The following is a 26559-nucleotide window of genomic DNA, read 5'->3' as shown; positions in this document are numbered from 1 at the left end:
AGGATCAAGTTAGCTCCCAGACTCCAGTATCTAGCCATATTCAAGGTAGACTTACTCGGCTATTCGCCCCATAGGCCAGCTTCTGGCCATTTGAATCCCAGCACAAACAGTGTTCTGCATAACCTTCTTCTTCCTCGTCCGAGTGAGGCTTCGGGCTAAGCCAGCCCGGGTGCTCGGTTCGCTTCCAAACAGCCCGAGGAGCTATGGGGTTGTCAACCTTCCATATCAGCACCTGGGTTGCTGTTGCTCCGGCTATAAAGGCACCATCCGGGGTGAAAGCTAGGCGCATTATGGGCGAGTCCATGGTCAAGAAACACCTTGCCTTAGCCTCGGGCACCCGTGCATTCCATATGAGAATGGCACAGTCTTCGCCGCCCGTCGCAATGAGTCGCTCATCGTCAACGTTGGGGTGCATGGGTGGTAAAGGTTGCCATTCCATAGTGGTAATCGCGCCTTGATGGGCAGATATCGACCTGCGCTGGCCGGTTTCATCCCATAACTAAATCAGGTTAGCTCAGATTGGCCAACAACACAAGGGACATTCGGATCCTTACATCTAGAGTTCCCTTTTCGCTCGATGTCGCAGCCAATTTTGATCGCCAGTCAAATAGTACGTTGCGGAAGCTGTCATCCGCCTTGGTCTCAAATTTGCGGACCTGCGCGATCGAAGTATCGGAGCAGTGCAAGCTCATTAATATGTCACCACCGCATACGAGAAACTCGGCATCGCTTGTCCAGCTCGCATCCAGCGGCGCGGCGTTGAGATCGTGTCCCGGAAACGAGTACGACAGCGATGTCCCTGAAGTGGCATTGTGGATGGCGACAACGGCGCTAGAATCATCGGTCGAGGGCGAGATGGTGAGCAGTGCCGTGTTGCTAGGGTTCCAGGAGAGTTTGATGACCTGCTCGACCGGCGACTCGAATGACTGTAGGAGCACGCCATCTGAAGCAAAGACATTGACGGTGGCGGCCTGTCCCTCGGTTTCGGCAACGACGGCAATCGTAGAACCGTCTGAAGCCCAAGCCAGTTGGGAAATGATGGTGTTCTGCGAGGTCTCGGCTGGAACTAGGGGGATAGCTTTGGATGCCACGTGATCCTGCGCGGGTTCCGTGTCGGAGGCGGGGACACGTGAGACTGACCAAACACGGGCTAGCGCGCCAGTCCCAGAAGCAGCCAGTGCGGAAGGGTCCTTGGGGCTCCACTGGCAATGCAATAGGGTTGGGGCGTTTGGCGCATCTGCGCTCGCATCAGGTCCGGGCGATGCGGGCGGCGGTACGTCGGTGGTGGTGGTGCGTTCATCGTCGGTGAGGCGGATGAAGGTGGTATGGGGAGTCAGCTCCTCCGTCTTTTCGGGTTGAGTGCCGCGCTCGGGCCCCTCAGTCTGGACAACAGGTGTCGCGGTCTCTTCGCCTTCAAGAGGCGAGGGATACGCATGGTTGTCCTGGTGCTGGTCCTGGGGATCAATGTCCATGGGGGTGGTGGTGGCGGTGGCTGGTGCATCGTGGCCGCTGTCGCAGCTATTGCTGAGTCGCGGGCGCTTAACTGGGGATCCATTGGGCAATTGCTGCTGAGACCGCTTTCGCGAATTGTCGGCATCGTCTGCCGGGGTCACCAGGGCTGGCAGCGATGTCGATGCTGCTGAGGCTGGGGCTGACGTTGTCGCTGTGGCCGTTTCGGTCACTGCAGCCCCATGATCCTCCACCTTGGCGGGTGGCTGCGCGGCGTTGAGAGGCCCAAAAATGCCGACCTGTAGCGCTTCAGTCTCTGCGGCCACATCCTCAGGCAGCTGACACGATCAAAAAGTTAGTGGCTGAGCCAAATGTCGCGCAGGTAGTGGGTGACGGAGTGAATGCATGCATTCATGCATGGGGGAATGTGAAATTTACCTGACTGCTCGCCCGTTGGCGCTCGAGTGCATGGTAGAGCAGGCCTCTGTTGATGATGGACACCAAGGCGTGGCTCTTGATGTGGGGCGCAAAGTCAAAGTGCTGATGAGGTGCCCTGACGTTCCACTCCTTTTGGAATTTGGCGGCGGTTTCACGGTAATCTGTGAGCGCAACGGCAATGCAGCGGTTAGAACTGGTCTCGACAGGTCCAGAGGGGGAGGACCCTGTCCCAAGGACGGCGGCTGTGGTGGTAACATACTGCCTTCGAGGAGATATCTAAAGTTTCAGTCAGCATACCGGGGTCGAATGTTGGCGCGGGACACAAGCCGCAATCTCGAGGAGACAAGTGCGTCGGAGCGACGGCCACACAACAGAGTACGTGGCAGGAGTCTCGCAGGGCAGAGGAGACGGGGGAGACGAACCTCCAGACGAGAAAATTGACTCTGTCGGAGTCGAGGAACTCCTTGACGAGCATGGTTGCAGCAGAAGGCACACAGCCAAGCCGCCTCAGGCTGAAAGATTCAAGATCAGGAAACCGGGCGCGCCGCTCGCGGCGCACTGTCGACGGCGGGCGATGCAAGGGGGGGGGAAGCAGCCGGGGCGAGTCGAGAGGCAAGCAGCTAGATGAGGTGGTCGATGAAGTCCTGGGTGCTGGCGCTGATGAGGGTCGTCGTCGTCGGGGTTGAGGCGTGGCGTTGAACCGAGTTTGGGGATGAAGATGGAAGAGAGGACGAAATCGAAACATGAGCCGAACGGATCTGAAGGTCCCAGTTTGGCGTCGGGGCGGCGGTAGGGAAGCACCAAGCCAGGAAAGGAACCTGGAACTCGAACGCAGTGGCCAGTGGGCCTGCAGCGAGCCAATGCGCGGGTGTGAGGGTTGGATGGGGGACCTAGCGTGGTGCGTGGGTGGGCTCCAACATGGCCGTGTCACCGTGTCACCGTGTCACTTTGGCTGCGACTCAAAACTCACTTCAGTTGCTGCAGTTGCCGCACCTCAGTCCTCTCCAGGGCTGTCTGCCCGTCTCCTGGCAGCCACTGGGCCAGCACCTCCACTGGCACCAGCCGCACCGCTGGGCCACCAGCCCACCACCCACTGGGCTACTGGCCGGGCCCACCCCATTGGCGGTAAGGCGCCGGTACATTCTACACAGGTACGTACTCGAACCCCTGCGTGGTGCGCCTCAGCCTTCACGTCCAAAGTTGGAGACGGGCGCCGTTTTGGGGGTGCCTTGCACTCATGCACCCACCGGGCCACCAGCGTCTGGTCCTGCGCGCGCGGGCTTCGGTGGTTCACTGGTTCGCTGGTTCTGCAATTCGTGACATCTTGTCGTTCAGGGCCCGCCCCGGGGCATATCGGGGCACATTGATGGGCTGGCGCTAGCGCACGCGAAGGGATATCATGGATTCATGGCCCCGGTCCCAGACTCCCAGTGGACGGTTTGGAGACCCCGGCTTGCAGGTTGCCATGAGCCCATGAGTCCAATGACTTGTTGACTGATTGAGAGACCTCCAGGCGGTTGAACAACTGGCAATTCACCCGGCCGGCACTGCAAAAGTGCTGACATGATGACATCTTAGTAGAGTTCCTACATACATAGTAGTAGTAGTACTAGGACCCTGGCATCGCGAGATCATCTGAGTCCCGTCGCCTAGTACTTTGTGTACCCTACTGTGTATTCGCCCCCAGGCTCGTCATTGGGCGAGGCCATCCCCCAAGACACGCTACTTACCTGTTGGGGCGTGACTTGCCCTGGAGAGCGGCACGAGGAGGAGAAGAACAAGAAGAAGGCCCAAAACATTGACCGCATTCCAGGCACATGCCACGGGTAAACAGACTTCCCCTCGAAGGCGACCAAGGCGATGAAGGGGACCAAGGCAACCAAGGCGACACCATCGTTTTGCAGGGCAACAGAGTCATTTGTGCTGCAGGACGGGCTGGGGCCCCCCATCACCCTAGCTGCCCGGGCCCCGCGGTAACCCCAAGCAGGCATCCCCTGTCTCCCTGTCTCCCAGCCTTGGCTCTTGGGGGCTTGGACAGGTACGTACTGCACCAAATCTGAGACTGGTGCAGATCTCACTTCCATTCCGAGGTTGGACGACCAAGTGTCGAGGACACCATGTGCCACAGACTAATTCATTGTACTACGTACTACGGATACGTACTTCGTACAGTGCCGCTCTGACGCCGCCCATTGCCCGCCCATCGCCCGCCCGGCACACATTCCGCCCATTCCCATTTCCCACACAATCATTGGCATCATTGGCACCGTCATAGCCCAGAGCTCCTCCTCACCAACGGGACTTGAATCTGCGAAAAAGGCTAAAATCTCCTCGGCCTGCCCCAAGGGCCCCAACAACGGGCTTTGCACGGGTATTACGCCTCCCAGTCGGCTCTTCGGGCGAGCGAGTCACGTTGGCTCGCGTGGGTTGCGACCCTCAGCGGAAGGGCGGCAGAGCCCCACTCGTCAAAATCATCCGCCAACCTCGAGTCCCTAATAAAAGTCCTTGACAACTGCGCCGCCGCTACGAAGGGTTCAACGCCAGACCGTTGCGCTTGTCTCTGTCGACCCCAACCCCCAACGAGGTGCACAGTGCACAGCGCACACTCGACCCTCTCGGCTCAAACTGCGTGAAGCCCATAATACGGACCTTGTTGCTCAGAAATTTGGTTTCCAGTGCTCTTGTGCCTTATGACGGTCTCTTCAACAGCTCCAAGCACCCTGCCTGCTTGTCTGCCCCATGATGAGGTGGGCCAGGCAAGAGAGATTCAAGTGGGTCTCGAACTCGGTGGTGATGTTGGTCGTTCATGCATGAACCCTCAACTGAATCCCCCCATTTACATGACTCACCGTCCTGTTTCCCATAGAAATCATGCCATTCCCATCCGTGAAGCAATGGTTCAAGTCTGCCACCAAGATCGCTTCCGAGTCTGATAATGAGAAGCCCCCTACCAGACCCCCGAGTCCCTTCGGCGACAGTCTGCCTCGCCGACAGGATCTGTCCAACGAATTGGCTTGGGCAGACAAGAAGCCCCGGCGGGCAGGCCCATTTTGTTATTCTTCACAGCTTGGGCCGGACGAGATTCGCCTAGTGATACTATACCCAGGAGACTATGCCGAGGACATAGCCCTGAGCACCGAGGTCCGCATGACAGACGATGTTGAAGATGACTACGCAGCTCTCTCCTACGTTTGGGGCAGTCCCGGCGATACACTCCCCATATATGTTGACGGTCACGAGTTTCCAGCCACCAAGAACCTCGTGTCGGCGCTTCGACACATTCGCGGCTTGTTAGAGCCCGATCGAACCCTTCCGCTCTGGATTGATGCCATATCCATCAATCAGAAGGACACGGTCGAGCGCAACGCCCAGGTCGCCGCGATGAGACGCATCTACGAAGAAGCTGCCCTGTTCGTTACATGGCTTGGGGTAGACTACTCCTCCGGGCTCGACTATCTGAAGGAGCTGGGAGAGTGGGCATTCGCGAGAGATGAAGATCCCGCGAGTGTGGAACCAAAGCGAGACCGTATTGAAGGGGTCCAGCACGTCAAAGGGCGCTTCAGAGAGATCAAGGCGGCAATGGGAATCGTCCTCAACGAGTATTGGGGCCGAGTCTGGACTGTCCAGGAATATTCTTCCCCGGCACTCGGCATCCTCGTCTGCGGGGACTCTTGGATGGACAGATCCCTTCTCTCCCCTGCCCTGAGACTTTATATACATTCGTTGGCGCTACAGGGAACTGTCCTGGAGAAACAAGGCATGAAAGTCGGCTTCGTTGAATCATCCATCACCAGTGTCGAGAACCTGCTCCAGAGGCAGAAGCTCAGCTACGCGAGGGCTGCCAGGCAGATGCCCAACAATCAGGTAGCTGACGAAGGGAGGGTAGACAGATTTCCCTTCCTTAGTATGCTGCTAAAATTCCGCGACCACAAGTCGACCGACCCGAGAGACAAGGTTTATGCCCCGTTGATGTTGTCATCGGCCAGCCGGGAACTCTCCGACGTGATCCCAGTCGATTACAACCTTTCGACGAGAGATCTGTTCATACGCGTTGCCCTGAATTGCCTGCACGACCCAGGCTGGCCGTTGAGCATTCTCGAGCTGTGCAGACTCGGCGCATCAAAAGACCTACCCTCTTGGGTGCCGGACTGGAGGACACTCCCGCGCAGGGTTCTCACCCGGGACACATCGACAGGAGAGCAAGTTCTCGATGCTGGCAAAAGCGTATTCGCTCCCTCTCCAGAACCGCGGTTCCGGCTTCTCGCAGGAGATCTCCTCCAGCTCGAGGGTATCCGCCTAGGTGTACTCACACAAGTCTGGCCACCGTACTTTGCTGAGGAGATGAGAGAGAAGTCAGAGCTATCGGTAACCGTGAACGATGCAGACAGCGCGTATATCGTGACGGGCGAGAAGATGCGCGACGTTTATCGCAACTGTGTAAATCCCTACGAGTCAAATGATGAGTCATCCGAGGTCACGGATGGAACCGTTGTGCTGGCAAAGCACGAGCAGTGGCGGCGGAATAGAAAGATAATGTCTAGGATAAACCGGCGCAGACTCGGGCGGACATCGAACGGCTTTGTCGGTCTCATCCCGGCAGAGTCCGAAATAGGCGACGATGTATGGCTCCTTCGCGGTGGAAATGTGTTCCATATACTGCGGCGGACGACGGACAACCAGGAGAAACGTGTCCTCGTCGGTGAGGCCTTGTTGCATGGGCTGCTCCATGGTGGACTTGAGAGTCTGACAGGGCTGTTCCCCCGAGGGCTTCCAGGTCCGCAAAATATCATACTTGAATAGGCTATGAGAGGGTTTCCGAGTGTTCTAATCGTCACACAAGAACCTGATCGTGAGTGAATATGTATACTCAACTGCCGGTTGGTGTTGGTATCCTTCTGCCTGAGGCAGTACTAAGCAAGGTAGGTCCCTGAAGTGGGGCGCTACAAGATGAGGCTGGCTGCGCTGTTGGCGGTGGCCGCAATCATCAGCATTCACAGCGCAAAAAAATCCCAGGGAGCCAGCCTCCTGAGCTTCCAACAGCATCCCCACGACCGAAACGACCTCGATCTCGTCCTCCTGCAGCTCCTCTCCCGTTGGCACCCCCCAGATCGAATGCCATGCCGACCCGAATAAACATCCCTCCCGTAACGCGGGCGGCCCTTATCGCCCTCCTCTTCCAGTCCCTCCTCAGCGCCGCCATCCGCTATCGCCAATGGAGCGAGCACTCCAAGATCGTCATTCCCTACCTCACACTCGTTCCCCAGTTGTCTGTCATCTACCCATGGACTTTCGTCACTACGACTCTTGTTGAGGGCAATGTCTTCACCTTGAGTATCGCTGGCGCGACTCTGTACTATGGCGGGCGGTACCTGGAGAGAGCTTGGTCATCTCGCGAGCTCGCCAAGTTTCTGGCCCTCGTGGCCCTGGTCCCGAATCTCTTGACCTTCCTGGTTTTGATAATATTCTTTACGCTTACGCGCAACGAGAGCTGGACGTACGTTTTGCCTGTGCTCCCCATCCTCTTTACCTTTCTAGGTCAGCTGACCACCTATCCGCAGACTCACCGTCATCTCTGGCACCATCGCCGTCCAGATTTCCTTCCTCGTCGCATTCAGCCAGCTCGTCCCCGCGCATACCGTGACCATCTTCCGCGGCATCTTCTCCCTTCGTGTCCCCCGCTTTCCGCTCCTCTACCTCGGTGTCGTCAGCGTACTGTCCCTCACGCCCCTCCTCTCGGGCGCATCCTTCTGGCTCGCCCTGTTCGGCTTCCTCACGAGCTGGACATACCTCCGGTTCTACAAGACCGTCTTCCCAGACCTTGACACCAGCCAGGCCTCCCCCCTGCGCGGCGACGCCAGCGAGACCTTTGCCTTTGCCGAGTTCTTCCCCGCGCCCGTCAAGCCCTTCGTCGCCGTCCTCGCCGACCAGGTCTTCGAGGCCATGGTGGCCATGCGCCTGTGCACGCCCTTCTCGCAGGCCGACGTCTCCGTCGCCCGCGGCGAGAACTTCCTCCAGCGGGGAGCCCCCGGCAGCGCTCGCGCCGAGGCCGAGAGGAGGAGGGCCATTGCTCTCCGCGCCCTCGACCAGCGGCTGAACGCCGCGGGCGCCAGCTCTGCGGGCCGCTCCCCGTCACAGCCGTCCGCGGGGCAGTCCCCCGACACACAGCAGCACCAGGCCAACACACAGACGGCCACGACGTCTCAGCCGGGTCAGATGCTCGGCGAGACCAAGTTTGAGCCGGACCACGACGAACACGGTGGCAAGAGCTGAGACATATGAGACGTGGATGAGCGGATAGTGGCCCAGCATTTTTGGGAGCATACCAGACTGGCACTGGCCAGTTACACGGAGTCTCGGGGGGTGGGGGGAGGGTTGCCGATCCCTCGGAGTTGGCGCGAGTACCAAAGCCTTCCGGCTACCTGCAAAGCCGGTGGGATGTATGAATGTAATACCAGCGATGATTTGATCAGGATTTCAATAGGCATATAAGCGGCTACGTTCCAGTTTATCTGGGCGGTTTCTGATAGTATTTCTTTTTGACCATCAGTCGCCATCATGGATTACACCGCCATCCTCCTCCCCTCCTTCACATGGGTGATGTGTCAACGCACGAGTCTCGTCATCATCGTTACAGCGCGGGATACGAGAACGTGCCCTCGAAGGTAACCAAGTGGCTTTTCATGAGTCACGGGACCCTGTGGAAGGCTTCCACATTTGGCTTGGGGCAACATGGCGTGCTAGATCTTGTAGTTTCTAGAGATCGTTCGATCGTATTAGCTTCAGGGAATAGTACTCCTTGACTTAGCGATTGACTGCGTAAAACATGGGTTTATATTAATATATGTTTAACCCGAACCCGAGAACGCTACGCTCACCCTTGGTGTAGCCCGGCACTTGAACACAATGTAACGTGGAATGTGTTCGCTATCGCCCACGAGACGATAGAGTTCCACCAAACGTCTAACAAAACGATTGGGGATAGCTTAACAGTATGTAGCACGTAGGGCAGAAGGGATGTGGCGTTGGGTATCCGTACCTCTATGTACGATCTGGGTGCGTACGAGGAGGTAATAAGTGGGTGTCTATATATAGTCCTGTTCACATGGGCGCAGAGCTTGGGACCACGCTGCGAGTATGTACAGGCAGCATCTGAGAATGCAGAGATGGGAAATGCATATGCACATGTTGCGGCACATGCTACGAAGAGCCGGCCTATGGCCCGAGGGTGGGATACTGGCGCCGACGAGGCTTCCGCGAGAGGGGGGAACAGACACAGATCAAGCTAATGTACGGGATGGATGCGTCGTCATATTGGTCCTGCAGCAATAATACTCCTGCAGAAGCCACGCCCAGAATCGGAGCGGAAGAGACCAGACATAGATTTGAGACACGGCGGGCGCTGAGTCTCAGCGCCGACCAGCCACACTGAGACAAATTCCCGTGGCACACCACCCAGAACACCCCCTAGGGCGCTTGGGGGGCGGCGGAGGGGGGTGTGCGGTCCATGTGTGCCTGTGTGGCGGGAGACCCGATCTAGGGTTGCTGCCTTGCATACGGTTCCCAGTGGGCGATGTCATTCGGGCGATGTGGTTCCAAGGGCCTGGCGCCAAACCGAAAGGGCATTTTTGTCTGATTTGTGGGACTGGATCGCCTGTCAGGGGATTGAGACCCGAAACCATTTCCGGAAGGGCAACGGATCCATTACCAGAGCTTGGGATTACGTAGTGACATGTGGTGTGTTTGAAGATGGCTTGGGGCCGATACGCTGAGATGTGATGGCTGGCGTTATTCGTACGTGGCTGATGACAACTCGCATGAATATGATGATTGATGACCGGGGGGCGGGGAGAGGCCAAGGCCAAGGGGAAGGAGCGACATGGACAATTCGGAGGGTGGGACTGGGAACCGTGGAGGGCAGTTGAACCAGCGTCGGGCATAGCAGGTGCAATCGATTTGTGGCACCCGTGGGGTACGTACCCAGCCGCCCTTCTCGGAGAGTGGCATGCAGCTGCGGCAGCTCACACGCAGTCACGCTGCCGCAGGTGCCCACACCCCCCTTTTCGTTCCTTCGTTCTTTGTTGGCATCTTGGCATCATGGCCTCCGCAGCGAGGCGTCTCACGCTCTCAGCTCCTGATGCTGACGATATTTCCAGCCAAGCTCAGCCCAGCCCAGGGCCAGATTTGCCATGTATCCGTACTACGAGTACGGAGTACGAGTATTATTATGGAGTACGTACCTATTCGGTGCTTCCAAGTGCCGCCAACGCCACAATGTGGGGCTGCAAGTGCCAAGTGGTTGTCTTCGTCCGACAATTGTGGTTGTTTTTCTGTTTCGTTTGTGATGCCTCATTGTTTACTTGCTTTGTTACTGCCGCTGCGAGTGCATCATACGTGCTTGCGGCTGCATTGCTTTTATCAACAGGCAGCCCAACGTTTACGCCATGGGTGAATGCTTAATCCGTCGAATCCTCAGGCTTCAGCCTTGAACAGTGACGTATTTCGTTGATCTTTGGGGAGTTTATTTTCGCAACAGATCTCAACGTAAAAACGAGGTTGCCTAACGGCCGCCAGTGGCTGTTTGCGGCGCGACGCAAAGCTTAAATAAACTCTAGGCGCATCATCCAGCTCCTCTCCTCATACGTCAAGGAACATTCTTCGCTGATACGTAGAAGACGAGCACGAGGACAATATGTCAAAATTGAGACAGACTCTTCTAGTTTATGATAGTCAGGGACTTACCAAGCATGTTGGGCGTGCGGCTCTGTTTACATATGTAAGAGCACCAGGCACTCCAGCGACTACAAGAAAAGAAGAAGAAAACTCGTTACAATTTTCCGGCTCCAGTCGAGGGTGGCTCGAGGAGAAAACTCAGGACTGACACGGAATGGTTTGGTAGAGCATGGGATTAGTGGTACGAAGTACGAAGTGCAGTGGGTGCTGATGAGGGGTTTGTGACACACGGTCGACCTTCATAGACGTTGACAAGGCCATGGCCCAAATGGGTCACAGAACCCATCACCAATTTCGACTACCAAGGGGCCGACAATAAAATCGCCGAAGCCAACGCCTCGCACCTTTACCTCTTTTTTTCTTCTTTTTTTCTTTTCTTTTCGGGGGTTTAAGTGCGTTGGGGTGAGGCGGTGGAGCTTCTGCGACCAAGAGTCAGCGTTCTAGTCAGCAATCACGGGGAAGTTCGTCACTCGTTAAAGGGCTGGCCTTCGATGTGGCTTGGCGGCGTTGCGGCGACACGCACCCTTGGGCCTTGGCACCCTTGAGCTTCGGCTGTCTGTTGGCGGCGGCGCAACCCAAACAGCCATGCAACCATGCAACCTTACCTGGGGCTGGTTGACCGGGGCTAATGTGGATGTGGAGACCCGGTGGGGCCGCCTGAGGACAGCCTCTTCACAGGTACGTACCTTTGTTCGTGGGTTAGGTGAGTTTCGAGACGGAGGCAACTGCCACGGGCCCTTCCTTCTGTCGCCCCTTCCCCCAAACCTGCAACTCTGGATCTCCTCTTCTCACGAGTCACAGTCCATCCCCGACGACGCCAATCCAGCCGAGCTGCCCTGGATCGCGCCCTTGCTTGCGATTCCGCGGCCCCGTATCTGCCTCCTCATCTATTTGCATCTTTTCGCTTCCAAGTTCGCTTTTCGACCTTTTAGTACTGTAGTCCTCCGGCAGTGCGGCTCAAATCGCGCCGTGCTAGGGGAAACCCCAACAGCCCAGTTGTAGCGGTATTCTACGCACGCGACCACATCAGCCATCGTCCCTGGCCCCTCAACAACACTCCGCTCCCTATTACCCGGCGATTGATCCCTCCTGAGGGGCTCCCGACCTTGGCCACCATGGCTTCCAACCACAACCCGTCGCCCATGATGCAACAGGGCATGCAGCATCCCCAGCAGGCACCTCCCCCCCCTGGACCCCCGGGCCATCAGCAAGCTGGCCACTACCCCTCTTCTCACCCTATAGCTCAAGTCAACGAGGCTGTATGGCTCCAAATCGGTACGTTATTTCACGTATGCTAAGATCTTGTCTGTCTTCTAACCCCCTCGTAGGAAGCTTCTCTGAGCTCTTGCGCGTACCCGAGGAGGCGATGCATGCCTACGAGCGCGCTCTACAGGCGAACCCCAACTCCACCGCGGCCATGAACGCCATAGGGATGCTACTTAAAGGACGGGAGGCATACGACAAGGCGTTAGAGTTCTTTCGCGCGATTGTGCAAATCGAGCCTGGGAACGGCGAAGCATGGGGAAATCTTGGTACGGAGCGCCGCGCCATGTTTAATTTAATGCCATGGTTGAAACTGACCTGCGATGTAGGACATTGCTATCTCATGTCGGAGATGTTGCAAAAGGCCTACGATGCGTACCAACAGGCGCTAGTGAATCTAAGGGATGCTAAGGTTTGTCTCCAGAGCGCCTCAGCTTACGGCGGCGACGATTCTAACGTACGGTAGGACCCTATGCTCTGGTACGGCATCGGTATCCTCTACGATCGTTATGGAAGTTATGAGTACGCAGAGGAGGCATTCTCCCAAGTCATGCAAATCCAGCCCGACTTCGACAAGGCTAATGAGATATACTTCCGCCTGGGTATTATATACAAGCAGCAGTCCAAGTATGCTAATAGTCTTGAGGTGAGCATACCATCGACATTGCAGAGATGACCCCGCGCTGACATCTGTATTAGTGCTTCAAGTACATTGTCAACTCACCGCCCGCGCCTTTGTCGCAAGATGATATCTGGTTCCAGATCGGCCACGTTCACGAGCAGCAGAAGGATGTGAGTTTTGACAGACTCCCCCATATCTCGCAGTTGCTAATACCGAAGTAGTTCGAGGCTGCTAAGAACGCGTACAACCGTGTCTTAGACAACACACCCAATCACGCCAAAGTTTTGCAGCAACTAGGATGGCTCCATCACCAACAGAGTAATGCTTATGAGGTACAGGAGCGTGCCATCCAGTATCTGGAGAAATCTGTTGGAGCAGGTATGGTGTTACTGAACCCCAAACGGTATTTAGGCGGCAGCTTACACCTTATTTGTACAGACCAAACGGATGCTCAGAGTTGGTATCTCCTGGGCCGATGTTACATGTCCCAGCAAAAATATCCTAAGGCCTACGAGGCATACCAACAAGCAGTGTATCGTGAGGGACGGAACCCCACGTTCTGGTGCTCGATCGGAGTGCTCTACTATCAGATCAACCAGTACAGAGATGCCTTGGATGCGTATTCACGCGCCATCAGATTAAACCCGTTCATTTCCGAGGTCTGGTACGACCTTGGAACTTTGGTATGTTGGATCTTGTTTCAACCCAGCCTACATACTAACCTACTCTCAGTATGAATCCTGCAATAACCAGATCACCGATGCATTGGACGCGTACCAGCGTGCCGCGGAGCTTGACCCCGGTAACCCTCATATCAAGGCCCGCCTTCAACTCCTGCGATCCGGTGCCAGCAATGGCGGACCGCCTCCAGCTGCTCCCCAGCCCGCCGATGTCCATCCCCAGGCCTATCAGGCTTCGGGTCCCGTCGGGCCGTCTGGCTGGGGAGGATCAGCCCAGCAGGCACCGGCCAACGGCCCTCCACACACCCCGCAAGGCTCTGCGGCAGCCGGCGACACCTGGGCCGGGAGACTGTCCAATGTCAACCCCCCACCGCAGCCCCCTAACCCTTTCAACGAACGTGGCGCCGAGTCTTACCGTTCCCAAGCTGGGCCGGGTCCTCAGCGTCAACCAACCCCCCAGCAGGATCAGCAGATGCGACAAGGTTACCCCGAGCCCGCGAGAGGTCCCCCGCCACCGCCGCCGCCACCACGCCGTGGGCAGTCACCGCCGCCTGCTAGCCATCAGTATGGGCAGCACCCGCCGCCTCCCCCATCTCAGGTTCCAGCCCATGCGCCACCGGCACCTGAGGGAAGAGTCGTCAACCCGAACTGGGCAGGCGCCACTCCTTCCGCTGCGGCACCACCGCCCTCAAGCCACGCCAATGGCGTTGGCCACCCAAATGGCGCCACTCCTTTCCGAGCGAACAATAGCCCTCGCACTGACGGACGACCGCCTCATGACAACCGGATGCCTTCACCAAAGTCGGCTTATCCTCAGCATCAGCCTATGTATTCTCACCACCCTGAGATCCCCCCGCAGGCTGCACCTGAAAGCGGGCCTCCGCCACCACCGTCAACGGCGACGGTGGAGAGCTCGGTGCAGCGAGCTGAAGAACGTCCTGGTTCTGCGGGCCCTAAGCGTATGCGTGAATGGGAGGAGGAGAGCTCGGCCAAGAAGCAGGCGAACGAGGAGAACCGAGCCCGTTTAGAGGACGTACGTCATCGGCGACCCTCAACGCCACCCCGTGACGCGTACCGTCGTAACTCGTCCGAGGTTAAGCGCGCCGAAGACCAACGGCGCTCTGATGATCAGAGGAGGCAGGAGGAGCCTCGAGTCGCCAATGATGGATACCACCCTTCAGAGGCTGCTCATCACCAGCAGAACCACGCCCCGGCGTCGCAAAGTCATGTGCCTCAAGGACCTGGGTCTGCAACTGGAACTCCCCATGAGAAGCCACATGCCGTGGTCACGCCTAAGGAGGAGCGAGCGGTTCCAGCCGAACAAGCTACTGCAACCCGACAGGCTGGCCCTCCCAGTGAGCCTGAGCGGGCAGCGAGGAAAATGGACGTTGACGAAGATTACGATGACAGCGGCGAGGATGAGAAGAAGGCGGTGCTGGCTAATGGATCAGCTCCGGAGTCAGCACCAGGGGACTCAAAAACTTCGCCTACCAGCACCGGGCCTAACGGCAGCGCTGCTGCTGCGGCAAAGGTTGAATAACTGGCGCACCATGATCAATGATGTTTTTCTTACTTGTATTTCCTTGCGTACGCCTGTATATCATCCGGAGGCTACTAGCTTTTCATTTCTATGTGATGGGATGGTTGATTCACGCGAGTGGGAGAGACTTGGGAGGTTTAACTTGGCTACGACGGGGCGCCACTACTGCGCATGGAGCCGTGCACATACTTTGTGTCTTAGTAACACGTTTTTACCAATACCTCAATGAATCGATGCATCCTTGGGTACGTACGAGTACTACTATCTCTTGTACTTTTGATCTTCGTGGGCCAATGTTGACGGGTCTAGCTGGACGATTTGACCCAAAGCTGGTACTAGTAATGCACGTGACCTAGAAGCCCTCATTGTGATGGGGAGCACCGAAGGCTGCAAAGGAACCGGAAGTGTGGGTGGGCCCTGGGCTTAGATGCACGGACCAACCACGAATTTTGGCAGTGCTGGCAAAATTTCGCCCACAAAAAATCAAAACCCTCTCTGTCTTTTTCCCACTGCGCGCAGCCTCTGTCAATCCCACTCCCATACTAACCCCCATCACCACACAGGCCGCCCAAGATGAGTGTAAGTTTCAGCCAAGGGCATCTCAATTGAGGCCTCTTAAAGCTAACAATGACCAGCACCGCAAGTACGAGGCTCCCCGCCACGGCTCCCTGGCCTACCTGCCGCGGAAGCGCGCTGCCCGCCATCGCGGAAAGGTCAAGTCGTAAGTGTTTGAAGCCACCAAGGTCCATATGCTGGACATGAGGCTGACTAGAGGTACTCGACTGCAGCTTCCCCAAGGATGACCCCAAGAAGCCCGTCCACCTGACGGCCACCATGGGCTACAAGGCCGGTATGACCACGATCGTCCGTGACCTCGACCGACCCGGTGCGAAGGCGAACAAGAAGGAGGTTGTGGAGGCCGTCACTGTCATCGATACGCCACCAGTACGAACAATGCAGCCCGCTTGGCTATGTGCCTATGGCTAACATCTTTTAGATGATCGTTGTTGGTCTTGTCGGCTACATCGAGACTCCCCGTGGTCTCCGCTCGCTCAGCACCGTCTGGGCCGAGCATCTGAGCGACGAGGTCAAGCGCCGCTTCTACAAGAACTGGTACAAGAGCAAGAAGAAGGCCTTCACCAAGTACGCCAAGAAGCACTCCGAGAACAGCGGTGCCTCCGTCACCCGCGAGCTCGAGCGCATCAAGAAGTACTGCACCGTCGTCCGTGTCCTCGCCCACACCCAGATCCGCAAGACCCCCCTCAAGCAGAAGAAGGCCCACCTTATGGAGGTCCAGATCAACGGTGGCTCCGTTGCCGACAAGGTCGACTTCGGCCGCGAGCTCTTCGAGAAGCCCGTCAGCGTCGACTCCATCTTCGAGCAGGACGAGATGATCGATGTCATCGCCGTCACCAAGGGTCACGGTTTCAACGGTGTCACTGCCCGTTGGGGTACCAAGAAGCTGCCGCGCAAGACGCACAAGGGTCTGCGTAAGGTCGCCTGTATCGGTGCCTGGCATCCTTCCCACGTCCAGTGGACTGTTGCCCGTGCCGGTCAGATGGGTTACCATCATCGTACCTCGGTCAACCACAAGGTTTACCGTATTGGCAAGGGTGACGCTGACGACAACGCGTCTACCGCCATTGACATCACCAAGAAGACCATCACTCCGTATGTGACACCATGACTTTTTTTTTTGTGAGAAAATTTTTACTGACTGGGGGAATAGTCTCGGTGGTTTCGTCCGCTACGGTGAGATCAAGAACGACTTCGTCATGGTCAAGGGCTCCGTTCCTGGTACCAAGAAGCGTGTCATGACTCTGCGCAAGACCATGTTCACTCAGACCTCGCGCAAGGCTCTGGAGAAGATCAACCTCAAGTGGATCGACACCTCGTCCGAGTTCGGACACGGTGCCTTCCAGACCCCCGCGGAGAAGAAGCAGTACCAGGGTACCCTCAAGAAGGATCTGGCCTCCGCCTAAATGCGGGTGCTCCCCTTCCTTTTGTATCTTGGTCATTGCATCGGTGTCGAGGGCTTTTGCTACTTTTGGGCTGGGTTGGGTTTCCATAAATGGGAATGAAAAATGAAAAAACTCCAGCTACAACGGGACTCATGAATCTCCAACGAAATTCCCCCCCGACTCGGTCGGTGTTCCCCAACCAACGCCCGCGGATGATGAAAAGTTAGATACCTCAGTGATCAATGCGAGCTCGCATGGAATGTGTAATTTACCTGCTTCCATTACCTAATTGCGTATCTTCTCGTTTGTTGGGGCAAGACTTGCATCCGTAGTAGATTTCCATTCCAAACCAAAACCTGTAGTATGAGGCTTGACGTCACCCCTCATTGGCCGCAGACATAACTACCCAAGCATCAGCTCCCGATGCAGAAGCTTCTCTCCTTCGTTCTACCATGACACACCTCTATCACCAATTTCGTCGAGCCAGAGACATCAAAATCAACATAAACCCTCTCGTAAGGCACTTGTCCGGGCATCACCAGCCAAGAGCTTCCGTCGCAACCCTCCACCCCCTCCCCAACGGGCTTCGAGCTCCTCCCCCGCGCCGCGATCTGCACACTTCGCAACACCTCACCATGGCGAGTGACGAGGACTACATGGCCTTCCTGAACAAGGCCAATGCGGACGTATCCGCTGGAGGCGGACGGGCGACGACACAGGCGGGCTCCGGGCCGTTCAAGGCGGTAGACGCCGGCAGCGAGGTCCCCAAGGAAATCCGGGAGGCGTGTAGGGATACGTTCTACGTGAGCGAGGCGGACGAGCCGTTTGAGGGCGTCTCGCTGCGCTGGACGGCCGAGAGTGGACTCCCAGACGAAGGTAGGTTGTCTCTTTCCCATTTCCGTTTCAAGGGTTGTTAAGAGCAGGTGGCTAACGTGGTCAACTCTGGTGCAGTCGAGTTCGCCAGGCTCATCAACCACCCGGAGCCGGCCAAGGCCAAGGTTGACATCATGGATCCGCTGGACTGGGACTCGAAGGGCCAGTATGTTAAGCTCCTCGAGGCCGTGAGGCAGGCGAGCCGGGGCAACGATGTTAGGGTGTATCGGGTGACCCGGGACGGGACCAGGGTCGAATACTGGATTGTGACCAATGCCGAGGGCCGGATCGTGGGAGCCAAGGCTTTATCCGTGGAAAGCTAGGTGTGGACATGCACAGACAGCAGTAATAATCAGACAGGATGGAAGAGCAGCATAGTGTTTCACGGTGGAGTGACAGGGTTGACCATCGGGGCGGTTGTGTAACGGCTTCTCCCTCCTCTTCCGAGTGTGACTTTGTGAGACGGTCGTATTCCCCTTGGCAGGATGTGAGTGGGTGGTCAGGTCTGCATAATCACGTCCTAGCTGGAGCAGCTACAGGCGGGTCCTCGACAGCTAGGGTGGGTTTGTCAGAGGGATGGGAGGATGGATAAGATATATTAGCGACCTTTTCAGCATGGCAACATTATAGGACGACCTGCTAGATACCTATGTGAGAGAACCAGAAGTTGACGCATCGTGCTGATAAGGAGACCCTTGCGCCGATAACGGCGGGGCAATTGGCGGGTGTAACTTTTGTAACACCAGTCACCACCACCAGCCAGTAACCAGGTACTAATTAACCACCAGTCCACCACCGCCGAATCGCTCTCCGGAGTCCAATCCTCCGCATCCTCCTCGCACCATCGACCAATTTGCCCCTCTACTCGCCATTGTGCGCCGTGGAACGAGGGCGCAAGACGCATCACCGCAGCCATGGCCACCAGCGTAAGTCCCAGCTTCCTCCCGGCGCTCCCAGCTCTGCCCCTCCTGCTGTCACCGACTGACTGACTCAACCGCAACAGCGTGACATTGTCCCGTCGCTGGACACGGTCAGGCAGATTGTCGACAAGGCCCACACCAGCAGCACCGGGAGGCAGCCTACCCTCGTCCCCGTCTACCGCCAGATCTCCTCCGACCTCATCACTCCCTCGGCCGCCTACCTCAAGGTCTCGAAACGAGCATCCTCTTCCGACCACGAGTACTCGTTCCTCTTCGAATCCGCCGCTTCCGAGAAGATTGGCCGCTACAGCTTCGTCGGCTCAGGGCCTCGCAAGATCCTCGCCACGGGACCCGGGTTTGGCCCTGCCATCGACCCGCTGGGCGCTCTCGAGAAGGAACTGGACCAGCATGTCGTCGCCCATGTCCCTGGGCTGGCGTTGCCCCCCCTGGCTGGCGGTGCTATCGGTTACGTGGGCTATGACTGCGTCCGCTACTTCGAGCCCAAGACGGCACGCCCCCTCAAGGACCACATCCAAATCCCCGAGTCGCTCTTCATGATGTACGACACCATTGTCGCCTTTGACCGCTTCTACGGCGTCATCAAGGTCATCTCCTACGTCGAGATACCCCAGGACGGCAGCAACGCCGCCAGCCTCGACGCCGCCTACTCCAAGGCCAGCGCCTCCATTGACGAGCTGGTCGACCTCCTCGAGACCCCAGAAGTGCCCCTCCCCGAGCAGGCCCCCATCGAGCTTGGCCAGGAGTACACGTCCAACATCGGCCGCGATGGCTACGAGGCCCACGTCACCCGCCTCAAGGAGCACATTGTCAAGGGCGACATCATCCAGGCCGTCCCCTCGCAGCGCTTCGCCCGCCCCACGAGCCTGCACCCCTTCAATATCTACCGACATCTGCGCACCGTTAACCCCTCTCCCTACCTCTTCTACGTCGACTGCAAGGACTTCCAGATTGTCGGCGCCTCCCCCGAGCTTCTCGTCAAGAGCGAGGAAGGCCGCATCATCACCCACCCCATTGCCGGTACCGTCCGCCGCGGCAAGACCCCGGAGGACGACCAGCGCCTCGCCGACGAGCTGCGCGCCTCGCTCAAGGACCGCGCCGAGCACGTCATGCTCGTCGATCTCGCCCGCAACGACGTCAACCGCGTCGCCGACCCCCTGACCGTCCGCGTCGACCGCCTCATGGTCGTCGAGAAGTTCAGCCACGTCCAGCACCTCGTCTCCCAGGTCTCGGGCGTCCTGCGCCCGGGCCAGACCCGCTTCGACGCCTTCCGCTCCATCTTCCCCGCCGGCACCGTCTCGGGCGCCCCCAAGGTCAAGGCCATGGAGCTCATCGCCGAGCTCGAGGGCGAGCGCCGCGGCGTCTACGCCGGTGCTGTGGGCTACTTTGGCTACGGCGGTGTCGACGACGAGGGCAACCCCGTGGAGGGCGCCATGGATACGTGTATCGCCCTGCGGACCATGACAGTCAAGGACGGAGTGGCCTATCTCCAAGCAGGTGAGTCACATCTGTGATATATATATATCCATCGTGTGGATAAACCTCCCCCAGAATGCTAACCATTTTGTACAGGCGGAGGCATCGTCTTCGACTCGGACGAGTACGACGAGTGGATGGAGACCATCAACAAGCTCGGCGCCAACATGCACTGCATTACATCGGCCGAGCAGTTGCACTACCAGGCTCAGCAGCAGGCGGCGGCCCGTAAGTCATGATGAAACAGGGCCTGATGGCGTTTCGAGAGACAAGACCAGCGGGGCAGATATCGGATTTACATAAAAGGCGTTGCTGTTTTCCTCTCCTTCGAAAGATGTGGGATGGTTGGTGTATTTGCAAGACGCTACGCTACCTAGATGCACCTGAATGCGTTCCCAGATGCTCCGATCACGTTTTCGCTATACTACCATGAAACGACCGAGAAAGAGAAAAATTAAAAAAAGTGAAATCAAATCATGTCTCATAAGTTCCAAGTCTTCGTGATCAAGAGAGATAAATACAGAGGTGACGACACAGCCAACGGCAGGATATCCGTCTCACTCGTCGCCAAGTGAGTATCCACCGTTGCTTTCAAGTCGTGCAGAAACCAGATGCTAGAAGTAATGCCTTCTGCTCCACTAATTCTCGCCTCCTCCTGCTGCTGCTGCTGCTGCTGCACGCCTCGCATAGCAGCTCCCATGCTTCTATAGGTATTCAGGTGGGACAGGTGTGTCCCGATTTTGTTGTGCCCGTTGCTCCGGGGGAACGGGTGTGTCTTCCCTAGTCTCTGCCGGCAGTTCCAGGACGCGGATGTCCTTCTTCTGGGATCCTGCCCGCTTGGGGGAGGTAGGTGTCTTGAGATCGACATCTGGCTCGCTAGGCGGCAGGCTCAAGCGATCCTCCGATGCGACGCTGCTCAAATCCGTCATCTCGACGTCCCTTGTCTCGCTCCACGCTGAGTCCGAGCTATCAAGACTGGGCGTCTGGGGCTCCATGTACGAGATCTCGGGAATCAGCGCCGCAGATGCTGGGGGGTTCTTCTTCTCCCCATGCTCGGCCTCCTTGGCCCTTTCGGCCTCCGCTCGTAGGGCGGCAACAGCACCGCCGACTTCCTCTTCCTCGTCGTCCCCATCTTCCTTCCCAATGGTCCAGACCCAGCGGCGCTTCTTCTCTCTCTTCTTGCGCTTGCGAACCCCGGCTGGGGAAGGAGGTGATCCTAACCCAACACCTGCCATCCTCCGCCGCGTCTCCTCAAATGGACCCGGGGTCTGACCGCCGTCCTGGATCTCATTGGGAGTGAATGACAACGCCTGATCCAGAACCTCCTCTGAGGTCGTTGGTACGGAAAAGGGTGAGCTAGGGGAAGCATCCTCGGTGAGTAGATCAATGTGAGACTTGGTGTATTTGTTGGTAACAATCTCCTGTTCGAGGGGACTGTCGTACCCAACCCGCCTGGCAGCCTTCTCCTGCAAGCGTACAGACTGCCTCCGTGGCGATGGTGGGGGTATGGCAGTTCTAGGGGGCAGAGGAGAATTCCGGAGGATGCTATGGAGGATCCGGGGCTGAGTGTACGGCAGTTGCATGGAGGTGTTATTTTTGGCAATGCGGTAAGCACCCATCTGGTGGCTGGGCCTTCGGGGGTCGGAAGGATTTGAGTGGAACCCCACCTGCTCCGGGGCGTCTCCAGGGGCGAAGGTGAAGACCTTGGATTCTGTCGAGTCTCTGGCTCCTGAGAGAGGTGGCGTCGCCGTCATTGTGCTCGGGTAGACAATTTCCATAGGGCGTGGCGACGATGGGTGAGCCGACAGAGGTGTCTCCGGGTAGTTAGCGACGTAAGGAGTGGTCACCCTGTGCTTCGAGTCCCGGTAGTCGGAGGGGGAGGCGAGACTAAAAGCTTGCAGCGTATTGATGGCCGTGACCGGCGTTGACCTCTCAATGGCGGATACATAGGCATTGGAGAGCGTGTTGAAGGCGGTAGGGTCCTTGGGGTCCACGGAGTGTGTCCTTTGTGGCCTTGTTGCTGGCTCACAGGATGTCTTGATCTGAAGAGACAGCCGGGGCTTCTTGGGGCCACTCTGTCGCGACGCCATGGCGAGGCTCTTTGACAACCAGCCGACCAAGTTGCTTGAGAAGGTGTCGAACTGAGGTAGGACGGGGAGTACTGTCTCCTGTCCCACGTTTCCAACCGCAGCCGTCTGTGGACCAGCAGACAACCAAGACAGTTTGATGCTTGGCAACGCAGGTTTCCCAAGAGCAAGGCACCACCAGGGTACCACGAGAGGCGAGCAACAGAAAGACTAACTTGCAGCGGCGGAAATAGAAGAGAGGAGACACCAGAACCAACAGCACACGACAGCTCCTCGGCGGCTATGGATATATTTAAAACCACGACTGTGGTGCGGGGTGCGGCTGGGATCTTCTAGCCGTTTCCAGGCCACGGTAAGCGCCATTGCAACAAGCCAATGCAGGCATCGACGAGCCGTCACAGGCTCAAAGCGCCAGTGATAGGCGACGACCCAGTCTAGACGCGGCAGGATTCGCAGGACTCGCAGGAGGAGATGTTGGATGTGCGGTTGTTGGACGAGCGGTGGAGGGTCCACTGCGGCTGTGGTTGGTGGAGAGCGGGCAGCGTAAGCGCCCAACGGAGCCCACCTACAGAACCTTGGCCTATGCCCTGTAGCTCGGGTTTAGGTAGGGGTTGGGGATTGGGCCGGCGCCTGGGGACAGGGGGTCAGGGGCAGGTGCTTAGCGGCTTACCCGAGGGCTGACATACAGTGCGTAGTCGGTGTTAGCAACTGTGTAATGTCGCCTAATAAGCGGCCGCTTAAAACGCCTCCAAGCATTGATAACCAACGCGACCGTGAGTTTACACTATGCTATATGCTTTAACAACTTCATACAATCTTCGCCATAGCTCAGCATCTACGGAGCAGTAGACACGCTAATAGGTAAATGATAAAGGCGGATTAGTCGGTAAGGGTGGTAACAAAGTGGAGGAGTCGATAAACCGACCCGACAAGAGCAACGATGAAACAGGTACTGCAGTGACTGCACCAATAACTAAGGTACCTAACTAAAAATCACAACCCTACCTGAGTAAGCAGTGCCTGACACCGACAAAACGATGCACCACGGGTAACCCAGACTTTTCTCTCTCTCTCGTAGGAGCTATAGCTTATGAATTTCAAAGTTATTATTTATGCATAGAAAAATAAAGCTCGGGAGCTTTGTATTTGTGGGTCTATCAGTGATTCCCCTATCATCCAGATCTGGCTATAAAGCCCCGTCGACCCGATTTTCCATTCACAAGCATTTAACGTTACGGATACTAGTAGCTTATTCAGAGACTCGCTACCTCAGGACATAGCGGATACTGATACGAACTTAACTGCGTAAAAGAGCTCGAAAAGGAAAGGATTTCCTACGCACTTGGCGGCCAGGGAAGCTATGAAACAAGTTCAACAACATAATGGCTATCAAATCGTCACGATGTCAGGGAACCTGTGCTCGGGGAACCCCATATTTCATAAATATCGTTGCTTACGATATAACAATCTCACTTCAGGTGTAAAAATAGACGACCCCTGCTTTTGGCCCATCCGGGTCGACTCAAGATCCAGTGCTGGAAATGCAGACACTACCACGAGAAGGACGAGCACGTGCAGACCTGCGAGCACTGGCGTTGCTTCCGATGCGGCTATTACTATCTGGCGTCAACGAAAACGAGCACAAGATCGAATGTGCCGAAGAACCACGGGGGCCACCAAGGCCAACAAGGCCAACAAGACTAACAATCCCAACGCGGACGACAACCCCAGCTTTAAATTAAAAAAAAAAAAAAAAAAAAAAAAAAAAAGAGAGAGAGAGAGAGAGACCACAACGGTCACAATACGGCGAGTCCATAGAGGAGTGGTTTTCATAGACACCAATTCCATCATACCATGCTTAGCTTAACTGTGCGCGACGTCAATAGTCTACACCCATAGGAGAAATAATATCGCAAGAGGAGAAAGAATAGGAAGTGTCTAGAGTTTGGCCAACATTGCTGTAGATAGAGAGGTTCCCTTGGACAAATCCCCACCGATTTCGCCTGTGTCTGCCATTGGCATTCATCACGCAATAGAAATTACTGTCTAAAGAATTTTCTTACGATTGACAAGTGTACTAGGGACGAAGCTGCAAAGAGGGAGCCGCGAAAGGGATAAAGCAGAGAGCCAGCTGGGCTCTACCTTTTTATATCCCCCTGCGATGCCTGTTGCGATGCCTGCTGCGATTCTATTCCTGTTGGCAGCAAGTTGGCGTGTTGACTGCCGATTCTCAAGAACGTAACTATTCATACGAAGATGCCTTCAAGACTAAACGTTTATTGATCGACGACTCCTCCTCGAGTTTCTTTAACGATATTGTGTCATTTTTACGACTTTTTAGTTCATTCAAGAGCGTTGCTCTTGAATTGTATGTTTTCCCATAGAATGAAGCGTGCCATTCGTCATGTCCGTCCTAGATTCCCTTGCTTCGGTCGCATCCTGCGCTAGGTTATCAAACCCCTAATCCAACATAGCCCTGACGACCTGGATCTGCTCCAGGACGCTTGATCGACTGGTGCCGCCTTTAGCCGTTTTCGCCTCGACACTCGTTTCATATTCGAATGCCTCCGCAATGTCTGCTGTGAACCGAGAATCAATGGCTTGCAGTTGCTCAAGGGTCAGCTGGTCCATCGGAACTTCCAGCTTCTCAGACAGTGCAACAACACGTCCAGAGATGTGGTGAGCCTCTCTGAACGGACATCCCTTCCTCACCAACCACTCTGCGACATCAGTGGCTAGCATCGTTTTGTCCAGAGCAGCCTCCATCCGCTCTGGCCGCACCTTCAAGGTGGAAATGACCCCATTGGCTATGCCTAGACTATCCGACACAGTCTGAACCGAATCCAGCATAGGCTCCCACCCTTCCTGGAGATCTTTATTATAGCAAGATGGCAAGCCTTTCAGAGTCTTCCAAACGAAGTTAGTAGCTACTCTCGATACACTCCTCAAAGCCAAGGCAACTGGCTGAGATGTTAATATGAGGACTCACCATCATTACACCAGCCATTTGACCGAAAGCACGCCCTGACTTGCCGCGCAGGAGCTCTAACGAGTCCCCGTTGAACTTGTTTGGCATCAAGCTGCTGCCTGTGCAATAGGCATCGGCCAGCCGCACGAAACTGAACTCAGATGTCGAATATATGATGAGATCCTCAGCCCACCTGCTAACGTGGTTGGTGAAAATCGAGTTCCAGACCAGGAAGTCAATTAGGAAATCGCGGTCGGCCGAAGTATTCATGGAGTTTAAGGTTATTCCGCTAAAACCAAGCTCCTCAGCTATTATGTCTCGATCGATTCGAAATGGATTGCCGGCCAAAGCGCCACAACCAAGGGGACTTAGATTGACCCTTTCGAAAACTTGGCGCAACCGCTCGAGATCCTGCTTGAACGCAGCGGCATATGACATCAGCCATTGAGAAAATCGAACTGGCTGAGCACGCTGGAGATGAGTGTATCCAGGCATGATGTAGTCGCTGGGGTTGTCAGTCAGCAGGGGCTCGCTTTTGGCCAGAGATGGGGCTAGGCTGACATTTCAGATTCGGCACGTGCGACAATGACCTTGAGGAATGCAACGAGTTGGCTGTCGATTTCGCGGATCCGATCGCGTAACCACATGCGCATATCACAGACAACTTGCTCGTTGCGGCTGCGGCCGGTGTGCAGCTTACCCGCGATATCCTTGCCGATGATCTCTCCTAGGCGACGTTCGTTTGCCGTATGGATCTGGTCCATTGTATTAGCCTCGAGAGGTTGAGTAGAATTGAGCGGCCTCTCACATCTTCGTCGTTCGGCATGATAGCGAAGGTTCCCTGCTTCCATTCTTCCATCACTTGGAGCAGACCACGCTCAATCGCCTGGAATTCGTCTTCGCTGATGATGCCAGCCTTTGAGTTGGCTCTGGCAAAAGCAATCGATCCAAGGAGATCTTCTTTGTAAAGAGCCTTGTCGTACCGGATGGAGGCATTGTACTTGTGCATGAGAGGATCAATCGCACCTTCGCACCGTGAGGTCAGTATACTACATCCGAAGCTTGTTTCCCGAGACATTCGAACCTGTGAACCTGCCCCCCCAGAGCATGCCGGCTGCCGGGGCGTCCGCCTTTTTCTCGGCCATGTTCGTGAGTGGCGTTCGTTGCGTTCGCTGCGTTTTCAACGCCGATGAAATCAATGGGATGGAGGAGACCAATGGGGCATATGGCGCGCAATTGTATCAACTGGCGTTCGAGATCAAGGGCGGGAGTTATCAAGGTCGAAAAGTTTGTTGAGGAATTTAAGTGGCCGATCAGTCGAGGGTACGGATACTACCAGTCATAGGAAAAGTTTGTGGGGCCGACACCGGCATCATGTGTTACCTACGTGAGGACCCCGCCTACTGTTTCTTAGGTACGTAGTAAGGTGGAACACCTTTACATTTCAGAAGAAGAATACAATACACACACGCAGTTTGCTTTATTTAAAGCTATATTAATAGTATATTTATTTACTTTACTTATAATGCTATAA

The 26559-nt window shown here is 56.2% G+C and overlaps 9 protein-coding genes across 9 annotated transcripts; 6 read left to right on the top strand and 3 right to left on the bottom strand.

The window, feature by feature from the left end:
* Nucleotides 1–9: 9 nt before the first annotated feature.
* ACO1O0_006321 (WD40-repeat-containing domain protein) lies at nt 10–2362 on the bottom strand (the record flags this gene model as incomplete). Its single annotated transcript, XM_083195715.1, has 6 exons — nt 10–30; nt 56–499; nt 555–1787; nt 1888–2048; nt 2147–2163; nt 2310–2362. 6 exons carry the CDS (start codon nt 2360–2362, stop codon nt 10–12), a joined length of 1929 nt encoding a protein of 642 aa, XP_083048731.1.
* Nucleotides 2363–4758: 2396 nt separating this feature from the next.
* On the top strand, nt 4759–6687 carry ACO1O0_006320 (HET domain-containing protein; the record flags this gene model as incomplete). Its single annotated transcript, XM_083195714.1, has 1 exon — nt 4759–6687. The coding sequence occupies one exon, from the start codon at nt 4759–4761 to the stop codon at nt 6685–6687; it is 1929 nt and encodes a 642-aa protein (XP_083048730.1).
* Nucleotides 6688–7004: 317 nt separating this feature from the next.
* On the top strand, nt 7005–8157 carry ACO1O0_006319 (eukaryotic integral membrane protein-domain-containing protein; the record flags this gene model as incomplete). The annotated part of the gene is made up of 2 exons (XM_083195713.1): nt 7005–7381; nt 7446–8157. The coding sequence occupies 2 exons, from the start codon at nt 7005–7007 to the stop codon at nt 8155–8157; spliced, it is 1089 nt and encodes a 362-aa protein (XP_083048729.1).
* Nucleotides 8158–11732: 3575 nt separating this feature from the next.
* On the top strand, nt 11733–14722 carry SSN6 (tetratricopeptide repeat protein; the record flags this gene model as incomplete). Its single annotated transcript, XM_083195712.1, has 8 exons — nt 11733–11892; nt 11946–12149; nt 12210–12292; nt 12347–12526; nt 12580–12672; nt 12724–12880; nt 12941–13185; nt 13235–14722. 8 exons carry the CDS (start codon nt 11733–11735, stop codon nt 14720–14722), a joined length of 2610 nt encoding a protein of 869 aa, XP_083048728.1.
* A 573-nt stretch (nt 14723–15295) lies between these two features.
* RPL3 (60S ribosomal protein uL3) lies at nt 15296–16704 on the top strand (the record flags this gene model as incomplete). The annotated part of the gene is made up of 5 exons (XM_083195711.1): nt 15296–15301; nt 15358–15443; nt 15511–15667; nt 15720–16393; nt 16452–16704. The coding sequence occupies 5 exons, from the start codon at nt 15296–15298 to the stop codon at nt 16702–16704; spliced, it is 1176 nt and encodes a 391-aa protein (XP_083048727.1).
* Nucleotides 16705–17318: 614 nt separating this feature from the next.
* Nucleotides 17319–17879, top strand: ACO1O0_006316 (uncharacterized protein; the record flags this gene model as incomplete). Its single annotated transcript, XM_083195710.1, has 2 exons — nt 17319–17559; nt 17635–17879. The coding sequence occupies 2 exons, from the start codon at nt 17319–17321 to the stop codon at nt 17877–17879; spliced, it is 486 nt and encodes a 161-aa protein (XP_083048726.1).
* A 591-nt stretch (nt 17880–18470) lies between these two features.
* TRP2 (anthranilate synthase TRP2) lies at nt 18471–20209 on the top strand (the record flags this gene model as incomplete). Its single annotated transcript, XM_083195709.1, has 3 exons — nt 18471–18482; nt 18560–19991; nt 20067–20209. 3 exons carry the CDS (start codon nt 18471–18473, stop codon nt 20207–20209), a joined length of 1587 nt encoding a protein of 528 aa, XP_083048725.1.
* A 465-nt stretch (nt 20210–20674) lies between these two features.
* Nucleotides 20675–22060, bottom strand: ACO1O0_006314 (uncharacterized protein; the record flags this gene model as incomplete). The annotated part of the gene is made up of 1 exon (XM_083195708.1): nt 20675–22060. One exon carries the CDS (start codon nt 22058–22060, stop codon nt 20675–20677), a length of 1386 nt encoding a protein of 461 aa, XP_083048724.1.
* Nucleotides 22061–24517: 2457 nt separating this feature from the next.
* Nucleotides 24518–26170, bottom strand: ACO1O0_006313 (argininosuccinate lyase ARG4; the record flags this gene model as incomplete). The annotated part of the gene is made up of 5 exons (XM_083195707.1): nt 24518–24922; nt 25047–25530; nt 25587–25780; nt 25834–26051; nt 26110–26170. 5 exons carry the CDS (start codon nt 26168–26170, stop codon nt 24518–24520), a joined length of 1362 nt encoding a protein of 453 aa, XP_083048723.1.
* Nucleotides 26171–26559: the final 389 nt, after the last annotated feature.

This window comes from Amphichorda felina (assembly GCF_050947745.1).
Source record: "Amphichorda felina strain 45539 chromosome Unknown scaffold_6, whole genome shotgun sequence".
Classification (NCBI taxonomy): Eukaryota; Fungi; Ascomycota; class Sordariomycetes; order Hypocreales; family Bionectriaceae; genus Amphichorda; species Amphichorda felina.
Note: the sequence above shows the minus strand (reverse complement) of the source record. Positions and strands in the feature narration are given on the sequence as shown.